The 26,003-nt window shown below is 46.1% G+C and overlaps 1 protein-coding gene across 2 annotated transcripts; it reads right to left on the bottom strand.

Moving 5' to 3' along the window:
- Positions 1–226: 226 nt before the first annotated feature.
- Positions 227–26,003, bottom strand: FAM83H (family with sequence similarity 83 member H). Of its 2 annotated transcripts, XM_043978723.1 has the most exons (6): positions 25,902–26,003; positions 17,570–18,064; positions 5,306–5,470; positions 4,969–5,093; positions 1,732–4,742; positions 227–945 (listed from the first exon to the last, which is right to left on the bottom strand). In XM_043978723.1, exons 2-6 carry the CDS (start codon positions 18,044–18,046, stop codon positions 938–940), a joined length of 3,786 nt encoding a protein of 1,261 aa, XP_043834658.1. In that variant the 5' UTR covers positions 18,047–18,064; positions 25,902–26,003; the 3' UTR covers positions 227–937. The 2 variants fall into 2 exon arrangements, with proteins under 2 accessions (XP_043834658.1, XP_043834657.1); XM_043978722.1 differs by having other exon boundaries at positions 227–4,742.

Raw genomic sequence — 26,003 nt, forward strand, 5'->3', positions numbered from 1 at the left:
CTCCTCCAGTCAGCCCTGCCCACATCCTGCACATACCTCGGAGGACAAGGCACAGGCCCACGCAGGTGCTAACGTTGGTCTTATGTGTGATTCACCTCTATGTCACAATAATCCCAGACTGACTCCATCTCACTATGAATGTTTCACACACCCCTCCTAATACATTCCTGACCAGATGTTTGTGTAGTTGTGAAGAATCTAAGACTCCAAAGCCAGGCTTAATAAATTCAAGTCTAATTTATTGATGCAGCAAATTAGTCTTCCCTCATCCCTCCCTCTCCCGGTTCCCTGGAGAGGGCAGAGGACACCCAGGCACTGAGTCGTGCCATCCCCTCCCCAGGGGGAACTCTCCTAGCATCTTAGGTCCATCATCGTTGGGGACCCTCTTCAATACCCACAGAGACACACATCCATCTAAGAATATGATGCTAGCTCAGAACCTCAGGCAGCACTGAGCTCCCTTTTCTGGAGACCCAACCAAAGCCTATACCTCCCCAGGGTCCCACCCCATCCAACCTGCAAATCAACCAGTTTTTATTAAGTGCCTCCTGGGTGCTCCACACAGTACCTGGTGCTGGTAAGGCTACCTTCCTTGTAAATGCTACAAGATAGGCTTCTCCCTGCCCTCATGTTCCCTCCTCCCTCCCCTAAGCAGGGAAAAGTTCGCCTGGGAGAAGACATATACACCCTCACAGAGCAAAGACTTTCCACCCTGTCTCTCTATTGGAAAGGCAACTTGGTACAGTGGAAAAGAGCACTAGACAAGGAGCCAGAAAACCTGGTCTCTTGTTCCAGGTCCAGTTTCCTAAGCTGTATAACCTGGAAAAACACCTCAGAAGGCCGTGATGAGGATAGTGTGTGAATACTCTTCATAAACTGTAGGGCTCTGTTCGGAGGAGGATTTGTTACTTCCAAATTCCTCAGACTGAGAGATGCATTAACAGGCTGGGGAGAGAGGAAGAGAGACAGAGACAGAGAGTGAGAGAGCACAAGAGAGAGCGAGCAATCACACTAGGCAGAGTTGAGCAGACCAGTGGGAGAAGGGAGAGGCAGAGAGTTGAGCAGACCAGTGGGAGAAGGGAGAGGCAGAGAGTTGAGCAGACCAGTGGGAGAAGGGAGAGGCAGAGAGTTGAGCAGACCAGTGGGAGAAGGGAGAGGCACAGAGTTAAGCAGATCAGCGTGTGGAGGTGGGGCAAGGGGGGAGTGGGAACAGAGTATACACCTTCCAATTGAAGGTAAGAGCTTTTGAGTAAAGGAGGATATAGAAAATGAACAGATGGACAGACCAATATAATTGGATGGGCAGATGGGAATAGTGACCCCAAAATGTAAAGCCCCATTCCAAAGGCAGGCAAGGCAGTAGTACATTATTGTGGGGACTAGATCTGCCCAAGTGCACTGGACTTGTGAGCATAGTCAGGGTGGGGGTGGTCCACCTCTAGGCAATGTTCTCCCTCATAAACCCAAGGGGACATCCAATACCCACTCCCCACCCTATCCCATCCTACCCTGTTTAGAGACTTGGCATCTGACTTAGTCACTGGACCCACAAAGGAATTGAGTGTTAGTGGTAATGTGAGTCAATGATGGTGACACTCTGGGCAGGAAAGATTCCCAGGGTTTTGGATCATTTCTTGGTCTTGAAGGTGCCCAAGATCTTGGGCATGAACTTGCCCACCTTGCGGTCCCTAGCATCAGTCTCACCTCCAGCCTCACCTGCCCCAGCCTCACCTGCCCCAGCCTCGTCCTTCTTACAGAAGACCTCAAAGCGACTATAGACACGCTTCTCCTTCCGCATACTCTCCATCTTCCGTAGCAGGGTATCTCGCTCTTCCAGGTTAGCCGGCAGCGTGCGGCTGAAGCGACTCTGACCCCCAAAGCTGTCTGAGCGGAAGATAGCTGAGCACTTGTCCTTGTCAGACATCTCATGGGCCCGGCTGGCATCCAGGGCAGCAGCAGGCGAGCGGTACAGCTCAGGGCTGCTGTGGGCTGCGCCCCCTGCCCCAGCCCCAGATCCAGCCCCGCCACGATGTTTCTGGCTGTGAGCACTGATCTGCTCTAGTATCACCTTGGTGTCATCTCGAAGGTTGCTACTGTAGAGGGCATTAGCTGTGGCAGAGGCCAGGCGAGGCCTGGAGCCCCGTTCCTCTGCTCCTATCTCTGGGCTATCTCCCCATGATGGTCGGCGGGGACCCTCGGGCTGCCCATTCTCCTGGGGCCCTAAGAAGCCACCCTCCTCCTCTAGCCTTTTCTCTCCCTTGGGACTCAGCAACTGTTTCAGGCGAAGTGATCCCTTACGCAGGAACTCCATGGGACTGGGCTCCGGTCGGCCAGCATCTTCCTCCCCAGGAGACCCTATTTTCTGGGTGTCCCCAGCAAATGTGAGGCTACTCCTCCGCTCAGGCACCGGGGGTATGGGACTACTTCTCCGTTCAGGCACTGGAGGTAGGGGACTGCTGCGCTGGTCAGGATAGGCCGAGGTGGGGCTCCCCTTCCTTTCAGGATAGGCCGAGGTGGGGCTCCCCTTCCTTTCAGGATAGGCCATGGTTGGGCTCCCCTTCCTATCAGGGACAGGTGGCACAGGGCTCCCCTTCCTTTCAGGATAGGCCAAAGTTGGGCTCCCCTTCCTCTCAGTGACAGGTGGCACAGGGCTCCCCTTCCTCTCTGGATAGGCTGGTGTGGGGCTCCCTCTCTTTTCAAGCACAGGGCTCCCCTTCCTCTCTGGATAGGCTGGTGTGGGGCTTCCTTTCCTCTCAGGTGGAGGACTTGCCCTGCCCTGGGCCAGGGCAGCCCTACCATCAGAGGCAAGAAATCGAGAGGGAAGTCTGTCAGTCCCCCGACCCAGGGTGTCAAGAAGCTGGGCAGCACTCAGAGTGGCTGCCCCGGGCTGTTTTTCAGCCTCTTCATGCAGCCTACTGGCAAAAGAGTCACGCAGATCTAAGAGGCAGCTCTCAAGGCTACGTCGCTCTGTACCCCCGCTACCTGTCCCAGTCTCTTCCCGCCACGACTGTGACACTGCTGCTTTGCTAACAGTGACCAAACCACCTGTCCTATCCTGGTCCCGGTCCCGGTCTCTGTCCCGGGCAGGGCCCTTGTATTTCTCCAGCAGTTCTGCCACTTTGGAGGAGGAGGCTGTCCGGATTGTCTCACCACCCTCGCCCACTGTCTCACTGACTGTCTGCTCCTTCTGGAAGAGTTGTACCTTCTCATTTGTAGCCCCAGTACCAGGTGCCCCAACTCCAGGTCCCTCCTTTTGGGATGAACTGAAAATGAGGGAGGAGCGAAGCCGGGAGCTCCTCTGGATCAGGGGGTTAAGGCGGGAGCGGAATGAGTCCTGCTTGACCAAGGCTGCCCCTTCAGTCGCCTCTCGCTCTGGGCCATCCCCCCCACCTACAACCTTTGGGGGAAAGGGCCCCCCAGTCCTGAAAGAGGAGGGGAGCAGGTCCCCAGTGGGTAAGGGATAGCGGCCAGGGGCATCTCCCAGGACTTCATCATAGGACTCTGCCTCCATGGGGCCAGGCAGACCCTCGTCTCCACCGTCAGAGTGGCAGCCGCTGAGGTAGGAAGAGATGCGCCAGTTGCGTAGCCCTGCCCGGCCCTCAGCCCCGCCCTTCCGGTTGGGTTCCATTTCTTGGTCAGTGTCTGGTGGGAACCACCGTTGCTCCAAACTCTGCTTCTGTGTAGGTGATGTCTGACAAAGGAACCTTTGCCCAATATTAGGGCGCTGTGGGGCACCAGGCTCCAGTCCACGGGGTTCAGGGTCAGAACCATGTCGGACTTCCCTCGATGCACTGGATGGCACATAGTCCAGCCGCAGGTGTCCACCAGGGCCCTCAGGGTGAGGGCCAAAACCTGACTCTAGCTCTGGGAAACGGGGACTCCCCTCTAAGCCATAATCTTCAGGCTCCCCAAAACCTGGACGTCCAGCCCTCAGCTTCTCAAACAAGCCCTGGGGCCGGGTAGCTGTGAACTGGGGTTCAAACTGATAGTGTTGCTGGTAGAGCTGGTCCCGGTGAAAGTGGCTAGTCTGAAAGCGGAAGTCATCACCGTGGCTAACAAACATCTGACGGGACACCTGGCGGGATGCAGCAAAGTTCTCCATGGCTCCATCAGCAAAGGTATGCCGCTTGAAGGCATCCATCTCCAGATGTTTGGCTCGGAGGAAGCCACGGGAGTTGGGGTCCCCACTATTGCCAGCCTCCATCTCCAGATGTTTGGCACGGAGAAAGCCACGATTACCAGAGTCTCCACCATGCCCTGCTTCCATCTCCAGGTGCTTGGCACGGAGGAAGCCACGTGTGCTGGGATCCCCACCATGCCCAGCCTCCATCTCCATGCCAGGCCGACGTGGAAGCATCCTCATCCCATGCATGTCTCCCATGCCCCCTGAGTGCCGAAGCAGGTCATCCCTACGGAAGGCTGACAGGAAATGACGGTCAGGGTCCAAGAAGGAGGGGAAGCCCAGGCCTTCATCACGTGGTGGAAACAGCAAGTGGGCACGCTTGGGGAAAAAGGACCCTGGTCCTCCTAGAGGAGCCCCCATTAGGGGTCCTGGGCCCCCATAGGGAGTCAGGGCGTAAGTGTCCGCATGGGTCAAGGCCAAGGCCAGGGCTCCAGCTGCAGGGATCAATGGCTCAGACTGAGCAAAGAGGATGCGGAATTCCTCATCGAAGCTGGATACCAGCTCTCCCTGGAACACATGTGCGATGCTTCGATGAATCTTCTCAAAGGACCACATGAAGCTAAAAGGAAGGAGACACAGAGGTCAGGGATGGAGAAGGCAAACCATAATGGAGGGATGCCACAGTGAATCTTCTCAAAAGACTCCAAGAAATTGGGAGCAGAGGGAGGTAGGGGTCAGTGGAGAGGATACAAATTTAAGGAGGAAGTAGGAAGATGGGGAAAGCAGACTCTTCACCCCTCCAAGTCTTTTTTCTTCATATCCACCCCACTCCTGAAGCAACTCACCTGTAGCTCCCACTCAGCACCACAGCACAATCCACCAATAGGAACTTCTCCTTCACATGGCCCTTGAACGACTTTCCTGTGCGGCAGTAATAGGTAGGGCCCGAGACTGTGCGAACCCGGAGGAACTAGATGGGAAAGGGGTATGAGGCAGAGGCAGCAAGGCAATCTCCACACAGACTCACCCACCAAATGAACCCACCTGGTATAGGTGGAACCACACTGACTAAGATTGCCCTTTGTTACCTCCTCCTCTGCCCCCTTCACCAGCCTCTGATGTCCATGAGACTCGGGTTGAACCTCCCATAATTATCCCCCACTTCTTCCCACAGTCACTCACATCCACATTATGCAGGTTGACCCGGCACTTTTCAGCCATGTCCAGAAAGTGCTGAGCATTCATCTCATCCAGGAGAATATAGACAGGGACACGTCGGGCAGCTGTCTCTAAGACCTCACTTAGCAGGTCTACATCTGTGAACATGTCCATCACGATGGCCACCACCTGGAAGATGCATGGGGAGAGGTGTTGCTGATCAAATTAGTGCTACTTTTGGGGTAAGGAGACTCCTCTTCTCCTGATTCATATAGCCTTGAAACCCTTCTCTCCCATCTGTCCCCTTCAACAAAGTATCTCACACTCCTAAGAAGAAGTCATCTGCAATCCAGTATGCACTCCCTCTCCTAGATTTATATAATGAAATAAGGCTGGTCCCTGGGAAATGTACCCAACTGCTCACAAATTCTACATCCAGAGAAATACACATTTATCCCTATCGTTTGTTTCCTATTTCTAAATTTTCCTGTTTCCAACAAACAGGCCTACCAAGGAAGATAAGAAAAAATAGCTTCCATTTACATAGCAATCTAAAGCCTACCATGCACTTCCCACATATTATCTCACATGATCCTCAAAGGAACTCTATGAGATTGGAACTACTAGTAATTTTAAACCCATTTTACAGGTCACACAACAAAGGCTCAGAATGGTGAAGGAACAGTTAGTTATACAACGAGTGTCTGACACAAGATTCCTACACAAGTCCCCTGACTCCACATCAAACTGCTCTCCCATTACACCATGCTGCCCACTCAACTGAGGCAACAAGAAGAATGCAAAGAGGACCTGAGAGTGGCATCAGAAACACCAAGGGCCAGAAAGAAGCTGACAATGAACGCTAAGGACAACAAAGAGGACTGGCTTTTTGAGTTATGAGACAGAACAAGGCAGGGAGAAGACAATTGAGCAGAATAGCTGGAATGACTTGACCAATGAGTGAACCACTCCAGTGGTTTTTTCTACCATGTAGAATGATCTTCATACTGGGACATGGAGGTGGGGAGAAAGAGAATGGTTACCACAGAATTAAAACCCAAGATGGAAGCAAGATTACATCACATGGGTTAAATACAAAAGCATGGCACTGGGCTTAACAATACCTCAAAGGCCATCTAGTCAAACCCCCTTATTTTAGAGAAGGGAAACTGAGGCCAAGGGAGGTTAAGAAACTTGTCCAAGGGGGAAGCTAGGGGGTGCAGTGGATAAAGCACCAGCCCTGGATTCAGGAGCCTGAGTTCAAATCCGGCCTCAAACACTTGACACTTACTAGCTGTGTGATCCTGGGCAAGTCGCTTAACCCCCATTGCCCCGCAAAAAAAAAGAAACTTGTCCAAGATCACACAGTGAGTTGTGTTATAGGCAGGATTTGAAACCTTACCATCCTGATTTCAAGTCCAGGATCGTGACCACAACAGCTCCCTATCTTTTTTTGTGGTAACAAAGAAATGGAAACAAAGTCAGTGCACATCAGTTGGAAAATAGCTAAACAAACTGTGGTATATGAATGTGATGCCACACATAAGTTATATCTTAAGAAACAATGAATATGAAGAATTTAGAGAGACTAAGGAAGTTTTCTGTGCAGTGATGCAGAAGGAAGTAAGCAGAACCATCAGAAGATGACCACAATAATATAAGAAAAACAACACTGAAAGTCTATCAGAACTCTGGTTAATACAGTCATTAATCCTGACTTCAAAAGTCTAATGAGGAAGTACCCCTCCTCCTTCTCAGCAGAGATGTATGGCCTACAACTGCAATACTCTTGCACTTACATTTTGTTTCTTTATTACAAAAAAAGAGAGGGTTTTTTTGGTCAGGGTCAGTGGGGAGAAGTCATTGGGAAGTGACAGTGATGTGAGAAAGAAAAAAGTATCCATAAAACATTTGTTTAAAAAATAGTAAAGCATGGCATGGTTCTATATGTAAGAAATGTCAGGAGCTAAAGCTCAAATGAGCTAAAGCTGATGAAGAAATCTAAGGACAACAAAAACAATTTTCTTAGTTATATTAGAAGCTATGTTAGAAGAAGGAGCAAAGAAGGGATAGGACTATTACTAGAGTGAATGAGATAATGATAACTAACAACAGAAAGAAGGCAAAACTGCTTGACTCATATTTTGTTTGTCTTCTCCACCAAGGAAAATGCTCTTTGAACTGGAAAGAACAAAATAAAAATAGTTAATAGTGAGCTAATGCCCAAGAGAGTGATTTGACTTGATAAGAGTACATGACATATTATCCTTATTTTGAATAACACAAGACTATTCTACACCCACTAGAAACTATAGGGGAGAATGGAACAATGTGTTCCTTGGAAATGAATATGGCAACCAAGAACAAAATAACACACACACACACACACAGAAACTATTAAGAAATTCTTTTCTAAATGCACACAAGATGACAAGGGTCAGTAGCAATCAAATAGAAGTGATAGTGGAAAAGAGGGTCTGAAACATCACAGATTAAAACTTCACCACACTCCTCCTAACAAGAGAATCAATTTTTTTTTGAAGGACTAAATTACAAAATTAGAGGATGCATAAAAGGGGAGGAGGAGAAGAAAAAGATAAAGGGTAATATGTAATATAATCAGGGGCAGCTAGGTAGCGCAGTGGATAAAGCACCGGCCCTGGATTCAGGAGTTCCTGAGTTCAAATCCGACCTCAGACACTTGATACTTACTCCTGTGTGACCCTGGGCAAGTCACTTAGCCCTCATTGCCCTGCCAAAAAAAGGGGGGGGGGGGAGGGAAGAAATATGTGATGTAATCTAAGTCAAAGGCTAACAATAAAGGGAAAATTAATTCCTCTAGTCTCTCAGGAAGAGAGCCTACATCAGATTGGGCATGAAGGAAAAGGGAGGGATTGAAATTGGGGGAGGGAAGAAAGAATGAAATCTTGTAGGAAAAGGCTATCTCTCATGGGAGAAGAGAGATATTCCATAAAGGGAGATTGGGACCTAACAATGGACATAATCTACAGGTATTTGGTACTTAGAGAGAGGACACTCATCCTGCCTCATGAGAAGAGAAATCAGAGCTTGTGGGAGCAACTGACACACAGAAAAGTGAGAGGGTTCAACCCAGGGAAGAGATTTCAAGACAAATGGAAAAAAGTGACCAAAGGGGAGGGCAAAGGTTAATAATGAACCAAAAGATCAGAGATACAGGAAAATGCCTTCCTTGGAGCAATGTTCTCTCTATCACCTGCAGGAATTGGTATTTCTAAGAATAAGGCACAACAGGAAGAAGGAGGGAGAGAGGTGGAGAAAATAACCTAGAAGATGTTTAGAAGGAACCCAAAATAGGTACTTTAGAAGCTTTCATTCCATGAGGAATTAAATTCCAGACTAAAGAAGGACTAAATAAGCATAAAGGCAATGAGTCAAAGAATAAGTCTAGAATAGACAGAAAGAGAAGAAAAATAATGAATATAAGAAAGAAATCCTTTTTAGAAAAAAGCACAGAAAATAAACTTTTAAAGTTAATGATCAAAACAAGCTGAAGGAAGAGGAATGTTTTTACTTGATTACTTAATTGAGAAAGAAAAAAAGGAGAATTAGATAACTAGGTAAAAACAAGCAAGCAAAAGGAACTAATAAACAAAACTCCAAAACCAGGGAAAGGTAACAAACAAAATTGAGAAAGGCACAAATATTTCAAGATGTTTCAGGGTGAGAAGAAGAGAGGTGGTAGAAATAGGGTTCCTTAAAATAACAAGAGAGAAAAAAATAACAAGAGAGTTCTGTCTTTACAGAGGAAGAAGGGGAAAGAATAGGTCATGTCAGCCATACAGAATCACAGAATTTGAAATTTGGAAGGGATTTCAGCAACCATTCAGCCCAACCCATACTCAAATGATTATAATATATTCATCAACTAGTCATCTTGTCTCTACTTGAAGATCTCCCAGGAGGGGAAACCCACCATCTCTCACGGCAGTCCATTCCACTTTTAGATAGTTCAAATTGCTAAGATGTTTTTCCTGACATCAAAACTAATTTGACTTGTTGCAATTTCTACCTCCTACATCTGGTTCTGCCCTATAGGGTCAGATGGAACAAGTCCTTTCCTCCATATAATATCCCTTCAAATACCTGAGAAGAGCTATTGTGCCCCCCTCTTGGTCTTCTCCATGCCAAACATGCCCAGTTCCATCAACTGACCCTCATGTGACATGTATTCACAGCCCTTCACCATCTTAATTGCCCTCCTCTAGATACTCTGCAGCTTATCAATGTCTTCTTACACAGTGATTCCCAGAACTGAAAATACCCCAGATAAGATCTGACAAAGGTATAGCAGAGTTGAGCTATCACTTCCTTATTCCTGGAAGCTATGCCCCTCAGGGTAGTGAATGATCACCTGGGTTTTTTTTGGCTTCCACATCACACTGCTGCTGACTCATATTGAGCTTACCTCCATTAAAACCTCCAGATGTTTTTCAGAATTGCTGTCTCATACCTCCCTTGCTTATCCTTGTGAGGTTGAGTCTTTTGTAGCCAAGTGCAAGCTTTTACATTTGTGTCTATTGGATTTCATCTTATTAGAGTCAGCACAATGCTCTGAGAGGCTGTCAGGGTCCTTTTGGATCCCAAATCTATCATCCAGTGTATTAGCTGTTCCTCTCAGCTCTGTGTCATCTGTAAAATGTGATAAGTATGAATTCTATGTCTTTCTCCAATTCACTGATAAAAAATGTTAGATATACAGAGCTAGAGATTCCTGGACTACTTCATTAGAGACCACCTTCTAAGCTTCCATCAAATTATTAACAACTTATTCCTTGAGTCTAAGCTATTCAGTCATTTCTGAATCCATCTCTTAGTATTACAATCTACTTGACATCTCTCCATCTTCTCCACAAAAATAATATGAAATCGAGGCAGCTAGGTGGTGCAGTAGATAAAGCACTGGCCCTGGATTCAGGAGGGCCTGAGTTCAAATCCAGCCTCAGACACTAGACACTTACTAGCTGTGTGACTCTGGGCAAGTCACTTAACCCTCACTGCCTCACAAAAAAAAAAAAAGAAGAATATGAAATCTTTTTTAAAATGCTTTGCTAATACCATGACTAGATCTATATCCCAAAGAAATCATAAAAAAGGGAAAAGGAGTCACATGTACAAAAATATTTATAGCAGCTCTTTTCCTGGTGGCAAAGAATTAGAAATTGAGGGGATGCCCATCAATTGGGGAATGGTTAAACAAGTTGTGGTATATGAATGTAATGGAATGCTATTGTGCTGTAATAAATGATAAGCAGATAGATTTCAGAAAAACCTGGAAAGACTTACATGAATTGATGCTGAGTGAAATGAGCACAACCAAGAGAACATTGTACATTGTATCAACAACATTGTGTGATGATCAACTGTGATAGGCTTAACTCTTCTCAGCAATACAATGATCCAAGACAATGGCAAAAGACTCATGATGGAAAACGCTCTCCACATTTAGAAAAAGAACTGTGGAGTCTGAATGCAGATTGAAGCATACTATTTTCACTTTTGTTGTTGTTGTTGTTGTTTATTCTTTCTTGTATTTTTTTCCTTTTGATCTTATTCTTCTCTTACAACATGACTAATGTGGAAATATGTTTAACATGACTGTAATGTATAACCTATATCGGATTGCTTGCTGGCTTCAGGAAGGGCAAGGGAAGGGAGGGTGGAAGAAAAAATTAAAATTGGAATTCGAAATCTTACAAAAATGAATGTGGAAAACTATCTTTACATGTAATTAGAGGAAAAAATTTAAATTCCTTCAGAATCATTCTGACCATTCCATAAAGTACTTTAAAATAAAATAAAATGCTTTGCTAAAATCTAGACAAACTATATCTATAGCATTGCCCAATCTACAAATTTAGTAACCTTATTGAAAAAGAACATTATTGAAAAAGAACATAAGGCTTGTCTATAAAGCCTGTTCTTCATGAAGCCATATCAGTTCTTGATAATACTGGCTTTCCTTTCTAGATGTTCACCAGCTACCTCTTTAATATGAGACATTCTAGGGGCAGCTAGGTGGCGCAGTGGATAGAGCACGGGCCCTGGAGTCAGGAGTACCTGAGTTCAAGTCCGGCCTCAGACACTTAACACTTACTAGCTGTGTGACCCTGGGCAAGTCACTTAACCCCAATTGACTCACTTAAAAAAAAATAATGATGCATTCTATAATCTTCCTGAGAACTAAAGTCAATTTAATTGGCCTGTACTTTACAGACTCTATTATCTTCCCTTTCTTGAAAATAAAGAAATTTGCTTTTCTCCAATCTTATGCTACCTATCCTATTTCCCACAATCTTTCAAATATTACTGATAGTGGCTCAGCAATTCCTTCAGTACCTAACGATATTTCTTCTCATTGGAATGGTTTCCCTTTGTGTCTTCAGAATTTCATTTTTAAGCATCTTTCAACCTTCTGGGCTGACTTCCCCTGAACAATTTTTAGTTCTTGTGATTATGCCTATCCTTCCTCTGAACCCTTAGAAACTTGTTTCCCAAAATCTATAGTACACATCAAACTACATCCAGGTTTCTTCTTTCTCTATCACAGACTACAGATGAGAGAAATCACTTTCTCTTATTATTTCCACCCCAGTAACCAGATCCTTCCCATTAGTGAGAATCAGTTCCAAATGACTTCACATCATCAAAAATAAAATTAGATAAAATATAAAAGTTTTTGTACAAATGAAATCAATGCAGCTAGAATGAGACAAAACTGTCAGATTGAGGGAGGGGGGGATTTTGACATCAAATATCTCTGATAAAAGTCTGATATTCCAGACATATAGGGAACTGAAACTAGTAAGATCAATGAGCCATTCCTCAATTAGATAAGTAGTCAGTGGAGATGAATATGTGGTTTTCAAAAGAAAAATTGCTAGCAGTTAGCATTGCAAAATAGAAAGAACAAACTATATTTAAAGTCAGAGGACTCATATTCAAATCCCACCTCTGATGTTTACAACCTGTGTGACCTTGGGCAACTCACTTAACCTCTCTGAGCTCAGTTTCCTCAACTGTAAAATGAGGAGGTTGAATGAAAGGGCCTTTAAGGTCCCTTCCAGCTCTATTTAGGGTATTTATAACCTAGGTGAAAGAAATGTTCTAAATTACTCAAAAGAAGAATGCAAATGAAAGCAATTCTAAGACTACCTTAAACCCAGGAAACTGACAAGATGATAAAAAATGGAAAGGACTGATGTTGAAAGAGTTGTGGGAAGTCAGGCATGCAGATAAAGTTTTGGTGGACCTGTGAATTGTGGGGCTATTCTGATAACAAATTTGGAATTATTCGAGGAAAGTAACATCACACCCTTCAGCACAGTAAATTCTAAGTTGGTTATTGTGTTCCCTGTATATCTACATTGGTCTCTTCAGATAAAATTCATTTTCCTTCTAGTTGGAATTCTTTCCCTTTGTGTCTTCAGGACTTCATTTTTAAGCATCTCTCAAACCTCCTGAGCTGAGTTCTACTGCAGAATTTTAGTCCTTCTGCTTATACCCATACTTCCTCTGAATCCTTTGAAACCTGCTTTCCCAAATCAAATCAACAAGTATTTTTTAAGCATTTACTATGTGCCAGGCATTGTGCTAACCAAGGCTTAGGGCACCATGCTAGAGAAGAGTCAGGGTAAAGTAGGATCTGCCCACAAAAAAAGCAAACATTCTATCCCTGGACCCCAGTAGTCTGGGTTCTAAGCCCAGCTTGGAGATGACTTACTGGGCCTGGGAAAAGTAGCTGGAAGTCTAGAAATCAAGTTATCCACAGCTGAGGATAACTAAGGTAAGAGGTAGAAATATTCTAGTATAAAATGGACCTTCAAAACCATCAAGTTCCTTAAAAAAAAAAAAAAGAGAGAGCCCTTCTGTAGCTCTGCAAATATAATGTGTCTGGTGGATAAATGTACTGAAAATAGTTCAGCACTTACAGAGATGAGAGAGAAATATTCTTTAAATCACAAAGTTCCCTCCTAAAATTTGTACAGTTACCAAGGAAACACGGTATACCTGTTTTCATCAAAGACTGTCTGTCCTTTTATACAAGGTTGCAGTTTGGACAAGTATGCTAATCAGATAATTGGAGGGGAGGCAAAGGTGGAATGAATGCTCATCAATTGTGGAATGATAGAATAAGCCATGGCATATGAATGTAATGAAATATTATGGTGCCATAAAAAATTATTAATATTAAGCATTAGGATAAACACGGCAAGGCTTGAATGAAATGATAGAGTGAAAAAAGAATCAAAAGAAAAATATATGGGGCAGCTAGGTGGCACAGTGGATAGAGCACCAGCCCTGGAGTCAGGAGGACCTGAGTTCAAATCCGGCCCCAGACACTTAAACACTTACTAGCTGTGTGACCCTGGGCAAGTCACTTAACCCCAATTGCCTCACTTAAAAAAATTTTTTTAAAAAAAGAATATATGCAGTAAGCTACAGCAATTTAAATGTTAACACTAAAAATTAGTCAAACATTAATGAATTTCAATTAAAGATATCAGTCTTAGAGGGTAGCGAGGTGTCACAGTGGATAGAGCAGCAGACCTGGAGTCAGAAGACTCAGCATCATGATTTCAAATCTAGCCTCACACTCTTATTAGCTGTGTGACCCTGAGCATGTCACTTAACCCTGTTTGCCTCAGTTTCCTGATCTGTAAAATGAGCTAGAAAAGAAAACCCCAACTGGAGTCACAAAAGAATTGGACACAACTGAAAAATGACTGAATGATAAACCAGTCAGAGAACTACAAGGAAACCCACACAGTAGAAGGAGGGAGACTGTGAATATGGAATGTGACAAGCTGTTAGGGATCTGGTCAGAGAGGTAGGTAGCACAGTAAAGAGGGCACTGCACTTGGAGTCAGGAGGACCTAAGTTCAAATCTGGCCTCAGACACCTGACACTTACTAGCTGTGTGACCCTAGGCAAGTCAAGGGTTACCTCATTGCCCAGGGAAAAAAAAAGAAACTCATTATCGATCCCTAAGCCTGCTCCTCTCTTTGCCTCTCTTTGGCATCCCACTGTTAGTGAGTGACACACACCCCACCCATATAAACACACACCTAGTCTCTCAGTCCTCCAATACCAGAGCTCTAGAGCTTACCAAAATTTCGCCTAAGTCCTGATTGAATGGCCAGACCCAAAGAGTAATCATGAAAAGTTTGATATATGAACTTGGAAGATCATTCCTACAGTAGTGCCCTAGAGATATGTGCTTGACCTTAAAAGATTGAACATTTTCATTGGCTTAGAGAATGTGCTTATCAGGAGGGGCAGCTAGGTGGCACAGTGGATAGAGCACCGGCCCTGGATTCAGGAGGACCTGAGTTCAAATCTGGCCTCAAACACTTGACATTTACTAGCTGTGTGACCCTGGGCAAGTCACTTAACCCTCATTGCCCTGCAAAAAAAAAAAAGAGAGAGAGAGAGAGAATATGCTTATTAAATCTGTGGATTGAGAGGGAAAGATGGCCAACACAGGGAATGGTAGTTAGGATCTGAGCAGATCCTTATAAGCTAAAATGTTAGGCCAAATCTCACAAGATGAAATTGGGTAGGTATAAAGGTGACGCATTATGTTTGGATTCCAAAAAATCAACTGCATGATTATAAGATGGCAGAGATGTGGCTAGGCAGGAGTTTGTCTGAATAAGATCTGGGCTTCTTAGTGGACTGCAAGCTCAGTAGTGTGATGTGGCGGCCCAAAAAGCTAATGGGATCTTAAGTTACATCATGAGAAACCTAAGGCCCAGGACTCAGGTCTAGAGCTACAGGAATGACACCACAGACACCAGACCTGGAGCCAGAAAGCAGGAGATCCTAGGCAAAGGCTTAGTACTGAGCTGACTGGGACTCTGAGTTGAACTGATCTGAACAGATTGAATGCCAGAAGGACCAGAGACTTGGACATCAGGACTGACACAGAACCAAGTACATATTCCATGTATTCCATGTAATGCCTGGGTATGCCTAATCCTCTGCCACCTTGAGATATAGCTACCAAGCTGGTGCTAACTGTGAGTTTAGTCCAGTTCCTGGGGATCTGGACCTCCTACCTTAACTCCCTGCTACCAGCCCCTAAGTTTTCAGTGTTGGGAGAGGGAATACCACACCAACACTGCCCTCCATTATCACAGGACTCCAAAGTGTAACGATTGGAATGACGCCACCTGCTGGAGACTTACTGTAGAAGAGTTCTGCCCATGAAGCGAACGTCTTTGAGGGCAAGACCAGGAGTCTTTTCTTTGGCGTCAGGAAGTGACGCGGGCTAGTGGGAGGAGGAAGGAAGAGACTGGCGCTCAGTCTTAGGCTCTTTCCTCTGAACTTTGGTGGAGAGCGGAGCTAGAAATGTGCTCTCCCTTTAATAGATAGGAATCTAGGCCTTTCTCTCTCTCTTTACCAAATTCTTATTCTCCTTAATAAATGCTTAAAAGTCGAAATCTTGTTAGAGCTTATAATTTATTGGCGACCACTCATTAGATATTTTAGACAGACTAGCTAGAATTTTAGCTGTTAACAAAAGGTAGAGGCTCCAAGCAACTGGTGACTAAATTTGAAAATGTGTAGCTACTACTCCCAATCACAGTGACTCAGCATCAATGTCTCCCAAAGCAAAAGCCAACTTCACCCGCTACCTCTCCCTGACAGCTAATCCTACCACTCCCCTTCCTCCTTTGCTTTTTCCTTCCAAAACTCCTTTCTTCCTCTGTCTTTTCATGTATCTTTCTTCTTCTTATGCTCATGGAAACCTGTTTCTTTCTTTCTTTTGGTTTTTTTCCAGGGTAATGAGGGTTAAGTGACTTGCCCAGCGTCACACAGCTAGTAAGTATGAAGTGTCTGAGGCCAGATTTGAACTCAGGTCCTCTTGAATCCAGGGCCAGTGCTTTATCCACTGAGCCACCTAGGTGCCTAGAAACTTGTTTCTTTAAGACACTTCATCACCAGTCACCTTTTCTCCAGTGCCCAGGGCTCCTTCTCTTATGTCCACTGATAGAATGAGCCAGGTAAAAGAGCTGCCCTACTCTTTGCTCCCCAGGGCCATATCCAGACCTTCCATTGCCTACTATTCATTCGGCAACTCCACCTAATCCATTCATCTACAGTATTTGATCAGTTGCTTGATAATAGGATCTACCAGCCTCCAGAGAACTCTCCCTCCTGTCTCAAGTTCACTTTCTGGTTCCAAGTCTTTCCCTCAAACCCAAGTATTCCCCTCCTACCAGAGGACTTAAATATACATGTTGACCTCCTCTCACATAAGCTGGCCTCCCGGTACATTAACCTCTTTTACTCCTGTGACCCTTCACCTTCACTTCACCTCAAAGAGATGGGGTTCATCATACCTTAAATCTCACCATCACTCATAGAGCCAGCTTGTTGATTCTGAACTCACAAATCACCCCTTGCTGACCATATCTCCAATCCTTCCATCTCTCTCTTTCTTTTTCTCTTTCTCCCCCTCTCCCCCTCCCTTTCTCTCTTCCATTCCCTTGCCTCCCTCCTTCCCTTTCTCTCTCTCTCCTCTCTCCCCTCCTTCCATTCCCCTTCCTCTCTCCCCCATTCCCTTCCCTCCCCCCATCTCCTTCCACCTCTCTCTCTCCTTCCCATTTCCTCTCCCTCTCCTTCTCCCTCTTTCCCTCCCTCCCTCCTTCTCAAATACATTAAGCAAAGGAAAACCACCGTCTGTTCCATACATTTTAGTTTTGTTCTCTGTATCTAATCTCTGTGTGCTCCTCTCCTCATCCCACCCCCACTCCCCATGTGTAGGGCCTGGGTCTAATGCCTTCCCCTCCAAGGTTACCTTCCATCTACTCTGTATATGCCTTACACATGCTGCCTCCCCCAGGAGAATCCAAACTCCTTGAGGGCAGGGACTGTCTTGGCTTTTTCTTTCTATCACCAAGGCCTAGCTCCGAGCACAGAGTAAGCACTTAATAAATGCTTGCTGATTGATTGATTGTGAGCTCCCAGAGGATGATGCCCTGGTCTGCTCTTCTTCCTGTCTACGCAAGACTCTAAGCTTCCTAAGGCCAGGCAGGCCCTGAGTCGGCTTCTACTTTTTCTCCTCTAGACTATAAGCTTCCCTAAGGACAGGGCCTGGTTCTGCACCCCCCCCCCCCTTGTTCTTCCATAACTTGGTTTCATTCAGAGTTGAACACGGTTGCTCAGTACAGACTTGCTGATTGGTCCTTAAAGCTTCTACTACCCCCATCTCTCCCTTGCCCCCGTATGGCTGGTCCTGACCTGTTGGGCAGCTCTGATCATCCTACGGGCCTCATCCTTGATGCTAGGGTTGTCAGGTGGTGGTGGCTGCACCAGAGTGGTAACTTCAGTGCCCTGAAAGCCAAAGGTCATAGGCCATCCGAGGTCAAGTTCAGGCACAGCCAGGTCTGAATTCACAGGCCAGTAGGTACCAGAAGAGCCGTCCATGTCCACATCACCATCAGCTTGGGGAAGGGATCCTGAGGCACTTCCTCGGGCAGCAGCATTCTCCCGGGAGGCGTGCTGTGGCTGCTGCAAATGTCGGCTCACATGATCCAGCTCATCTGGACACAGGAAATCAGGGGCTCCCTCATCGGCCAGGAAGCGTTGATAGGCCTCAGCTCCCCCCTCAGCAAGGGCATCTAGGGCCAGCCGGTAGTACTCCTTGTAGTGGGGGGGCAGGTAGTCCGGGGCCAGGGGATTGTCCCCCTGAGAGGAGCTCTGGGATCGGCGAGCCATGGCAGTCGGGCCCGGGAGCTGCAACAGAAAGGAAGAACAGATTAGGGCCAGGGAGCCTGTCCTTCAAAAAGTGAGAAAGCACAGGCCATGCCCTCCAGACACAGCCCAGGAACACATCCCATCCTAGGAGGATCGCATCCTCACATGCACACCACACAACCAGCACAAACACAGCCAATCACACGGCCATATATGGGTGGAGAGATGGGCTACATTCCTGAGGAGCCCCCCAGAGATCATGGCTTGCTGGGAAAGCCAGACACAAGGGTTGGATGGATGAGCTCTCCCTGAAGGGTCAGGACGTGAGCTCCTTCTGATTCTGCAGGAACAAGGGACCCACCTTATGGCAGACCCACAAGTAGCCCTCAGTTTTCCCATTATTCCCTACAGCCTGGGGATCAGCACCCTTCTGAAACCATAGTATCCTATGACTCAGAGTTACATAGCACCTTACAGATAATGTAATCTAAGGCTCTCAATTTTATTAAAAAACTGAGGCTCAAAGGGGTGTAGGGAACCTCCTCTTCTCCACTATCCTTTGTAATCACTTCTAGCCAGGGATTCAAGAGCCCAAATCTCATCACGTCTATTATTTTTGCTGCAAAGGGGCACAGGACCCGGAACACAGCCCCTCAAAACCCCCTAAGGCCAAGGGTCTAAGCCCCAAAGACCCAGCCTGGGATGAGCTCTCACTAACACAGGAGGAAAGGAAGGAACCCAGGTGTCCAGGCCTGAGCTGCCTCCACCCAGCCTGGAGGGGAGCAGGGAAATTGCGTCAGGCGATACCAGGCTCCACCCCTATGGCACATCTCCCAGAGGGGGGCAGGGCCAGAGCAGCCCCAGGGGCGGGGACCTGGAGCCTCAGGTTGCCTTTACCTGGGCGGGGAGAGGTAGGGGGAGGGTCCAGCCACACCCCCTCAGTGGGGCAACTGGAAAACCCGGAGTGGAAAAGCCCTAGACCGTTAAAAGTTAACCCTCCCAAGCAATCAGCTGGAGACCAGTTACTTTCCCATTTACACACACACACACACACACACACACACACACACACACACACACACACACACACACGCTTCTATACATACATGCCCCACCACCACCATTACTTACTTGAACCCATATACTACTCCATCAACCCCACCCCATTTCACATAAATAAAACCTGCTCTTGTTAGCCCAGAAATTACTTACACACATATGCTGTTGTCATCCCCTGAAATTATACACACGCAAGCCTCAAACATGTGCTTTTGTTAACCGTTTCACTAACAGCCCCCCAACAGAGAAATCCACTTGTCAATCACCTAAAATCACATATGCACAAATTGTTACCTGCCCCACACTCTCTCCTCAAATCATATACATACTCTTGTTTTCCTCTGACCCTCCTCTCAAAGATCATAGAGAACCTGCTTGTTGTACCGAGACACACACAAGACCCTGCTGTTATTACCTTCTTAAAAGTTTTACACACGGTAACCCCTTGCCATTACCAACCTATTGTCCTCATTCCTAGAGCTTAGTTATCTCTCCTCACCAAACATACACACACACACATACACACACTTGTGAATGACAAGTAGTTATCATTATATCCCAACTCTGAGACACTGGGGGTTAGGGTGAAGGCGGAGAACAATACACGGGGTCAGAGGACCTGCGTTCAAATTGTGACTCTGACACTACCCATATGATTTTAGGGAAGTCACTTAATCTCAGGACCTGTGAAATGAGGGGAGTTAGACTATGTGACCTCCAGCTGAAGTCTTTCAACTCTAAAGCTTTAATCCTAAAATGTTATACACACACAGGTTACTGCTCTTTCTCTAAAGACCCCTAATTCTGCTCCACAGACAGACCCTATTCCCCAAAGGAAGCAAATTTACCTCCTCGAGACCCTAATTACCTTCCTTCTCCCCATCCTACAAACCACATCCTACACTGCACAGAAGTGAGTCTTGTTTCCAAGGGAGTTCTAGATGCATGTGTTAGCCACACATAGGCTGACCTCTCCTGTACCCGATCAATCACCAGTGCAGGATGTTAGAAGTCATCTAATCTAGAGGCAATCCCTTCATTTTATAGAGAGGGAAATTTGAGAGCTAGGACTTGCCCAGAATCTCACAGGCACTAATGGCAGACTTGAGTGCAGGTGACACAACTCCAAGTTCAGTCCCCAAAGTCCAGGGCTCTTTGCAGGGTACCACACCTCTGAGGTGGATTGATCTTGTGACAGCCAACCACTGTCATATATGGGGGCAGTGGATACAGTGCTGGGACTGGAGTCAGGAAAACCTGAGTTCAAATCTAGACTCAGATTTTTTCTAGTCATGTGACCTTAGACAAATCACTTAACCTCTGTCTGCCTCAGTTTCCTCAATTGTAAAATGGGGGTAATAAAAGCACCTACCTAATGGGGTTATTGTAATGATTAAATGAGATAATATTTGCAAAAGTGCTAAGCACAGTGTTAGACTATTATATATATAAAGTAGGTTTCCTTCCTCTTGATTAGACAAAGTTTCTCACATGCTATATATGAGTACAGAACTTTTTCTTTTCCTTTTTTTAAATCTGTAGGAAAAAATGAGGACAGGGACTCAATTTCATTGGCATAAGCAAATCCCAAACGGGGAAACTCCCTCTATAATGCAGGTCAGCAAGGACTCTACAATTTTGAGTCTTAAAGAGTTGCCTGGAGCACTGAGAAATTGACTTGCCCAAAGTCACATGGTCAGTATGTTACCAAGGGCAGGATTTGAATACCAGCCTTCCTAACTTTGGGACTAGCTCTTTCCATTGCAGGAATAATAAAAACTTAAAAAAAAAAAAGGAAAAAAATACATTTTTACTAAATTCTTGAATACATGTTACCCAATTTATCCCTGACTTCACTATTACCCTACCTATATACACTAACTACTGCTACCCTTGCAAACTCTGCAGTCACCACCCCCAAAAGCCTCTGCTGTTAAACCACTCCCCTCCTTCCAAAAAAAATTACTACCACCTTTCCAGCACCGATAACCAGGTATTTGAACCTCCCTGTTGTTGGACTCACAGTCAGTAATTTGCCAGGATCTGTGGGAAGGGGGCATGGAGGGGGAGAATGAGCAAAAGTATGGCTCAAGAACTGGTACCTTTTTTGGATAAAATCCTCCAAGCAGACCTGCTTTACTGGCTTCTCCAGAATTGAAAAAGCCAAATACATCTCTTTACCACCAAGAGGTGAGAAGATCCTGATGTATACAGTAGGTCCCCCACTCCCCATCTAAAAATGTAGCAATATGACATTAAATGGATCTCAAATGTCTACAAGCATAAGCAGCTCTTACACCTGTCTTACACCTTAATTTCTGCCACTTAGGATTTGGCCTTGATCCTCCTGGGCTATGCCCCCATACACACACCCTCCCTATACTTGTCATTCTTCCCCAGGTCCTTCAACTCTCTAGTTACCCTCATAGACTCATAAAATGTTAGCATTGGAAGGAACCTTGCATGACCTTACACGTCTAATCCAAGTCCTTCATTTGACAGATGAAGCAACTGAGATTCAGAGAGGAAAGTAACTAACTTATGGTCACACAGAATCTCCTGTACCCCATCACAGTGGATGTGACAGCCTATGGTAGTACACACAAGTGTTACTGCTGGGGTTTAAAACTTGGCCTTTCCAGTACACCACAACCAGCTCCTTCTGCTTTGCAAACCCCTTCTTCTCCCAGTCCTTTCTCCCTAAAAATTAAGGGCATTCCTAACAATTAGATCTGTCCAGGGCAGCTAGGTAGTACAGTAGATAAAGCACTGGCTCTGGATTCAGGAGGACCTGAGTTCAAATCCGACCTCAGATACTTGACACTTACTAGCTGTGTGACCCTGGACAAGTCACTTAACCTTCACTGCCCTGCAAAAAAAAAAAAAAATCTGTCCAAAAATAGAATGGGCAACCTCTGAAGGTAGTAGGTCTTCAGGTAAGAATTTCGTAGAGGGGATTCCTGCCCAGGTACAAGGTGGTTTCACAGCTTCCAAGGTCTCTTCCAACTCTGATATTCTTTGATTCCTCAATGACTCTCATTTCTTCTTAACCCAATTCTTACCATCCCAATCCCTATTCTACTGTACCTTCCTTCAACACCACTCATTTTCTCCCTAAACTACATTCTCTCCCTCCCTACTTCTCTCCTAATCCTTATTCTCCCTCTGTTCCTTTTTCTCATTCCCCTCTATCCCCTTCTCTTACCTCATTCTCATCCAGTCCCTTTCTCCCTTTAAAAAATCCTCTTTCCCCCCAAATTCTTCTCATTCTACCCCAGTCACTTCTATTTCTCAAGAGCTTTACCTTCGTTTATTCACTTATGGTTTTGGGAGGGGTTGGGGGGGGGAAGGGGGGAAGGCAGGGCAATGAGGGTTAAGTGACTTGCCCAGGGTCACACAGCTAGTTAAGTGTCAAGTGTCTGAGCCCAGATTTGAACTCAGGTCCTCCTGAATCCAGGGCCAGTGCTTTATCCATCTTTCATTCACTTGTACTCTTTCTTCCCTCCATCCTCCTCCTAGCTTTTCTTTACAAATAGCCTCTTGGGTGCCTGCCCTCAACCCTCGTGACCTTAGAATGAAGACTCATAGTTTATCCTGATGAATACTAAAGAGATCTGGACTCCCAAGTCTGACAAGCAAAGTTAAAGTCCTTTACCTTCCCTGAGTCTGGACTGTCCTTCCTGGAGTATATGCCACAGGACAGGATTGAGGCAATAACAGGAGTGATTAAATTCAGATATCAAGAAATAACCCTAAAAGAGGTTCTGGGATATAAGACAGGCCATGTGCCCTCCGAAGAATAGGGGATAAGGCAAACCACCTCCCTCCTGTGATGGGTCTGCTCAAACCCTAAACCCAGGGGAGCTCCCTATCCCTGTAGGAATCACAAACTCCCTAAAATAGGCAGGGAACTGAGAGGGTTGAGCTGGGGAGGGGCCATAGCCTCAACTGACCACACAAGGTCTGTGAATAAATCAATCAATAAGCATTTATTAAGCACTTACTATGTGCAGAACATTGGCTAGGCACTGGGGGATACAAAACAAAAATGAATTAGTCCCTACCTTCAGTGAATTTACATTCTACCATAGCTACATTTTATGTGTCCAGAATAGTTTCAAAGATAGTTCATTGATCCCCGTGTCCCCCTCAAATACAAATGAAGGAACCCTGAAAATATTATGGCATAGTAAAGATAATTGGGCTCTGTTGTTTTCTTCTGTGGGAACTTAGGCAACTCACTTTCCCTCTCTGATTCTCAGTTTACCCATTTGTAATGAGGGAATTGTCAAGTTATGTAGAAGAAAGGATTCTTGCACAGAAAGAAGATGGCCCCCATGGGCCCAGTGCTGACATTCTGTAAGTAGATAATCTCCCAAATCCATGATCTTCTCACTGCCCCCAGAACCTAGAAGACTAGGACTGGTCCCCAGGGCCTTTAACATCAGCCTCAACTTCCACCTCTCTAGTATAACTCGATGAACTATGACCTTCCAGCCAGCCCCCAAACCTCTGACCTTTGACTCCTAGCCCCATGCTCCTATCCTCCCTGACCTTTAATCATCATAATCATGACCCTCCACAACTTTAAATGAATATCTTCTACAAGAAACACTCCAAAGCCAGGGATTCTTAACCTGGGGACTGCAAACTTTAAAAAAAAAATTCAATAACTATAATATGATTGGCTTCCTCAGTAACTCTAAAAACTTTATTTTATTCATTTAAAAACATTCTGAGAGAGGGTCCATAGGTGAACCAGACAGCCAAAAGGATCCACAACATAAAACAGGTTAAGTGCTGCTGCCCTAAACTGCACTAATGACCAACACTTCGGCATAGACAACCAGACTCAGTCAGGAAGTAGGGGTGTTTATCTAATCTAGGCTACTGGGGAGGTGAGGGCAAAGCAGGAAGCAGGGGTGTTCATATAGGTGCTGGGGGACACAAACAGGAATTAGGGGGTCCATATATGAAAGAGGGAACAGAAAGGAAATAGGAGAGTTTAACCGGGATATGGGGGACACAGACAGGAAGTAGGAGTGTTTATATAGGAAATGGGGGCATAGACAGGAAGTAAGAGTTTAACTAGGCTATAGGGGACACAGATAGGAAGTAGGGATGTTTATATAGGAAATGGGGGCACAGACAAGAAGTAGTTGAGTCTAACTAGGATATAGAGGGCATATAGGAAATAGGGGTGTTTATATAGGAAATGGGGGCACAGACAGGAAGGAGAGGTGTTTATATAGGAAATGAGGGGTACAGACAGAAAAGTAGGGGGTTATATTAAAATCGAGGACACAGACAGGAAGTAGGAGTGTTTACATAGGAAATGGGGGCACAGACAGGAAGGAGGAGTGTTCATATAGGAAATGGGGGGCATAGACAGGAAGTAGCATGTTTATATTAAAATAGAGAACACAGGGAGGAAGTAGGGGTGTATGTATAGGAAATTGGGATACAGACAAGAAGCAGGAGTGTTTAACTAGGATATAAGGGAAACCAATAAGAAATAGGGGAGTTTAGCTGGGGCATAGGGGGCATAGACAGGAAGCAGGACTGCTAGGCAATGGGGTGGCAAACTTTCCAGAAGCGCTCACACAAAAAATAGGTCCACAGGAGAAAAGTTGGGCGCTAAACGGGAAAGGAGACAGAGTAGAAATGGGTTCATATACTGGATGTGGGGACCAGACAGGACATCATGGGAGCTCAAATAAGAAACCAGTTCACATTAGTGGAGGCCACGGAGAGGAAACAAGGGGCTATTTATCTTGGTTAGTGGGGCCATAGAAAGTAAGGCCCAGACAAGAAGTAGAGCTCAGAAAAAAACCCACAAGGGCCAAAGAGAGGAAATGGGGCCACAAACTGAAAGGGAAAAGAGACAACCAGTTAACTTTAGTTAATTGCAGACAATAACTGCCCCCAGTCCTAACAGTTGGAAGACCCAGGTTCTAGTCTCATTTTGGCAACTGCCTTGGACATTCCCTAGGGCAAGCACCATCCCCCAGGTGCTTCCCACCCCTCCCCCACCCTACCAGGCCCTCATACCACCTTGGGCCTCAGTTTCCTCTTTGGTTCAAAGAGAGAGGGGATTACACTCCCTGACCCCCCTAAGGCTGCTCCACAACGCTGGAGTTTCTTTCCTGGCCCCAGGAAAGAAGAGCAGGGAGTCACTAAATCCTCCTCCCAAAGCTCGCCTCGCCCAAACCTGCCCAGGGCCCGATTCCCAGATCCCAGATCATTGTGACCTCACTCTGATCTTCGGCCCCCTCCAGAGACACCACTTCCCCCACCTGGAATCCTGCCCTCTCAGTTCCCTGCCTCCCATAGACCAGGCAGGCTCAGGAGAGCTGAAAGAAGGGGCAGACCTGCCAAGGAAGTGGGTGGGGGAATGAAGGGGACATTAAAGGCCCCGGGTCCCCAAAACTTTCCTAAGCTACCCCAAAAAATCAGACTAGGGAGGGAAAGACAGGCAAGGTATGGAGCTAGGCCAGGATGTCCCCCACAACCCCAGCCCCCTGTCTCTCACACTCACTTTCACAGACACACCCAGAGGGATTCACACATATTGTACTTACGAGTCCTGAATCCCCACTCTGAGCACATGTGAATACACACACACATATACACATGCACACAAACATACACTGAGACCCTCCAAAGTCTGGATCTGGGCATCTGGCTCACCACCTCCCCTTTCCTCCCACCCCCACCATCTCCTCTCCCATAGCTCTCCCTAAGGTGCTGGAACTCAAGCCTGACCTAACCCTACCCCCGCAGTGTGATGAGGGAAGGGAGGCAGGGGAAACCTTACCTGGCCAGGTGCGGGCCCAGGGCTCTCCGGAGGTGACCAGTGACCTGGTGCCGGCCCAGGCTGTCCCCTCCGCACCCGCACCCCACCCCGCAGCCGCTCCCA

This window comes from Dromiciops gliroides, chromosome 1 (assembly GCF_019393635.1).
Source record: "Dromiciops gliroides isolate mDroGli1 chromosome 1, mDroGli1.pri, whole genome shotgun sequence".
NCBI classification, from domain to species: domain Eukaryota; kingdom Metazoa; phylum Chordata; class Mammalia; order Microbiotheria; family Microbiotheriidae; genus Dromiciops; species Dromiciops gliroides.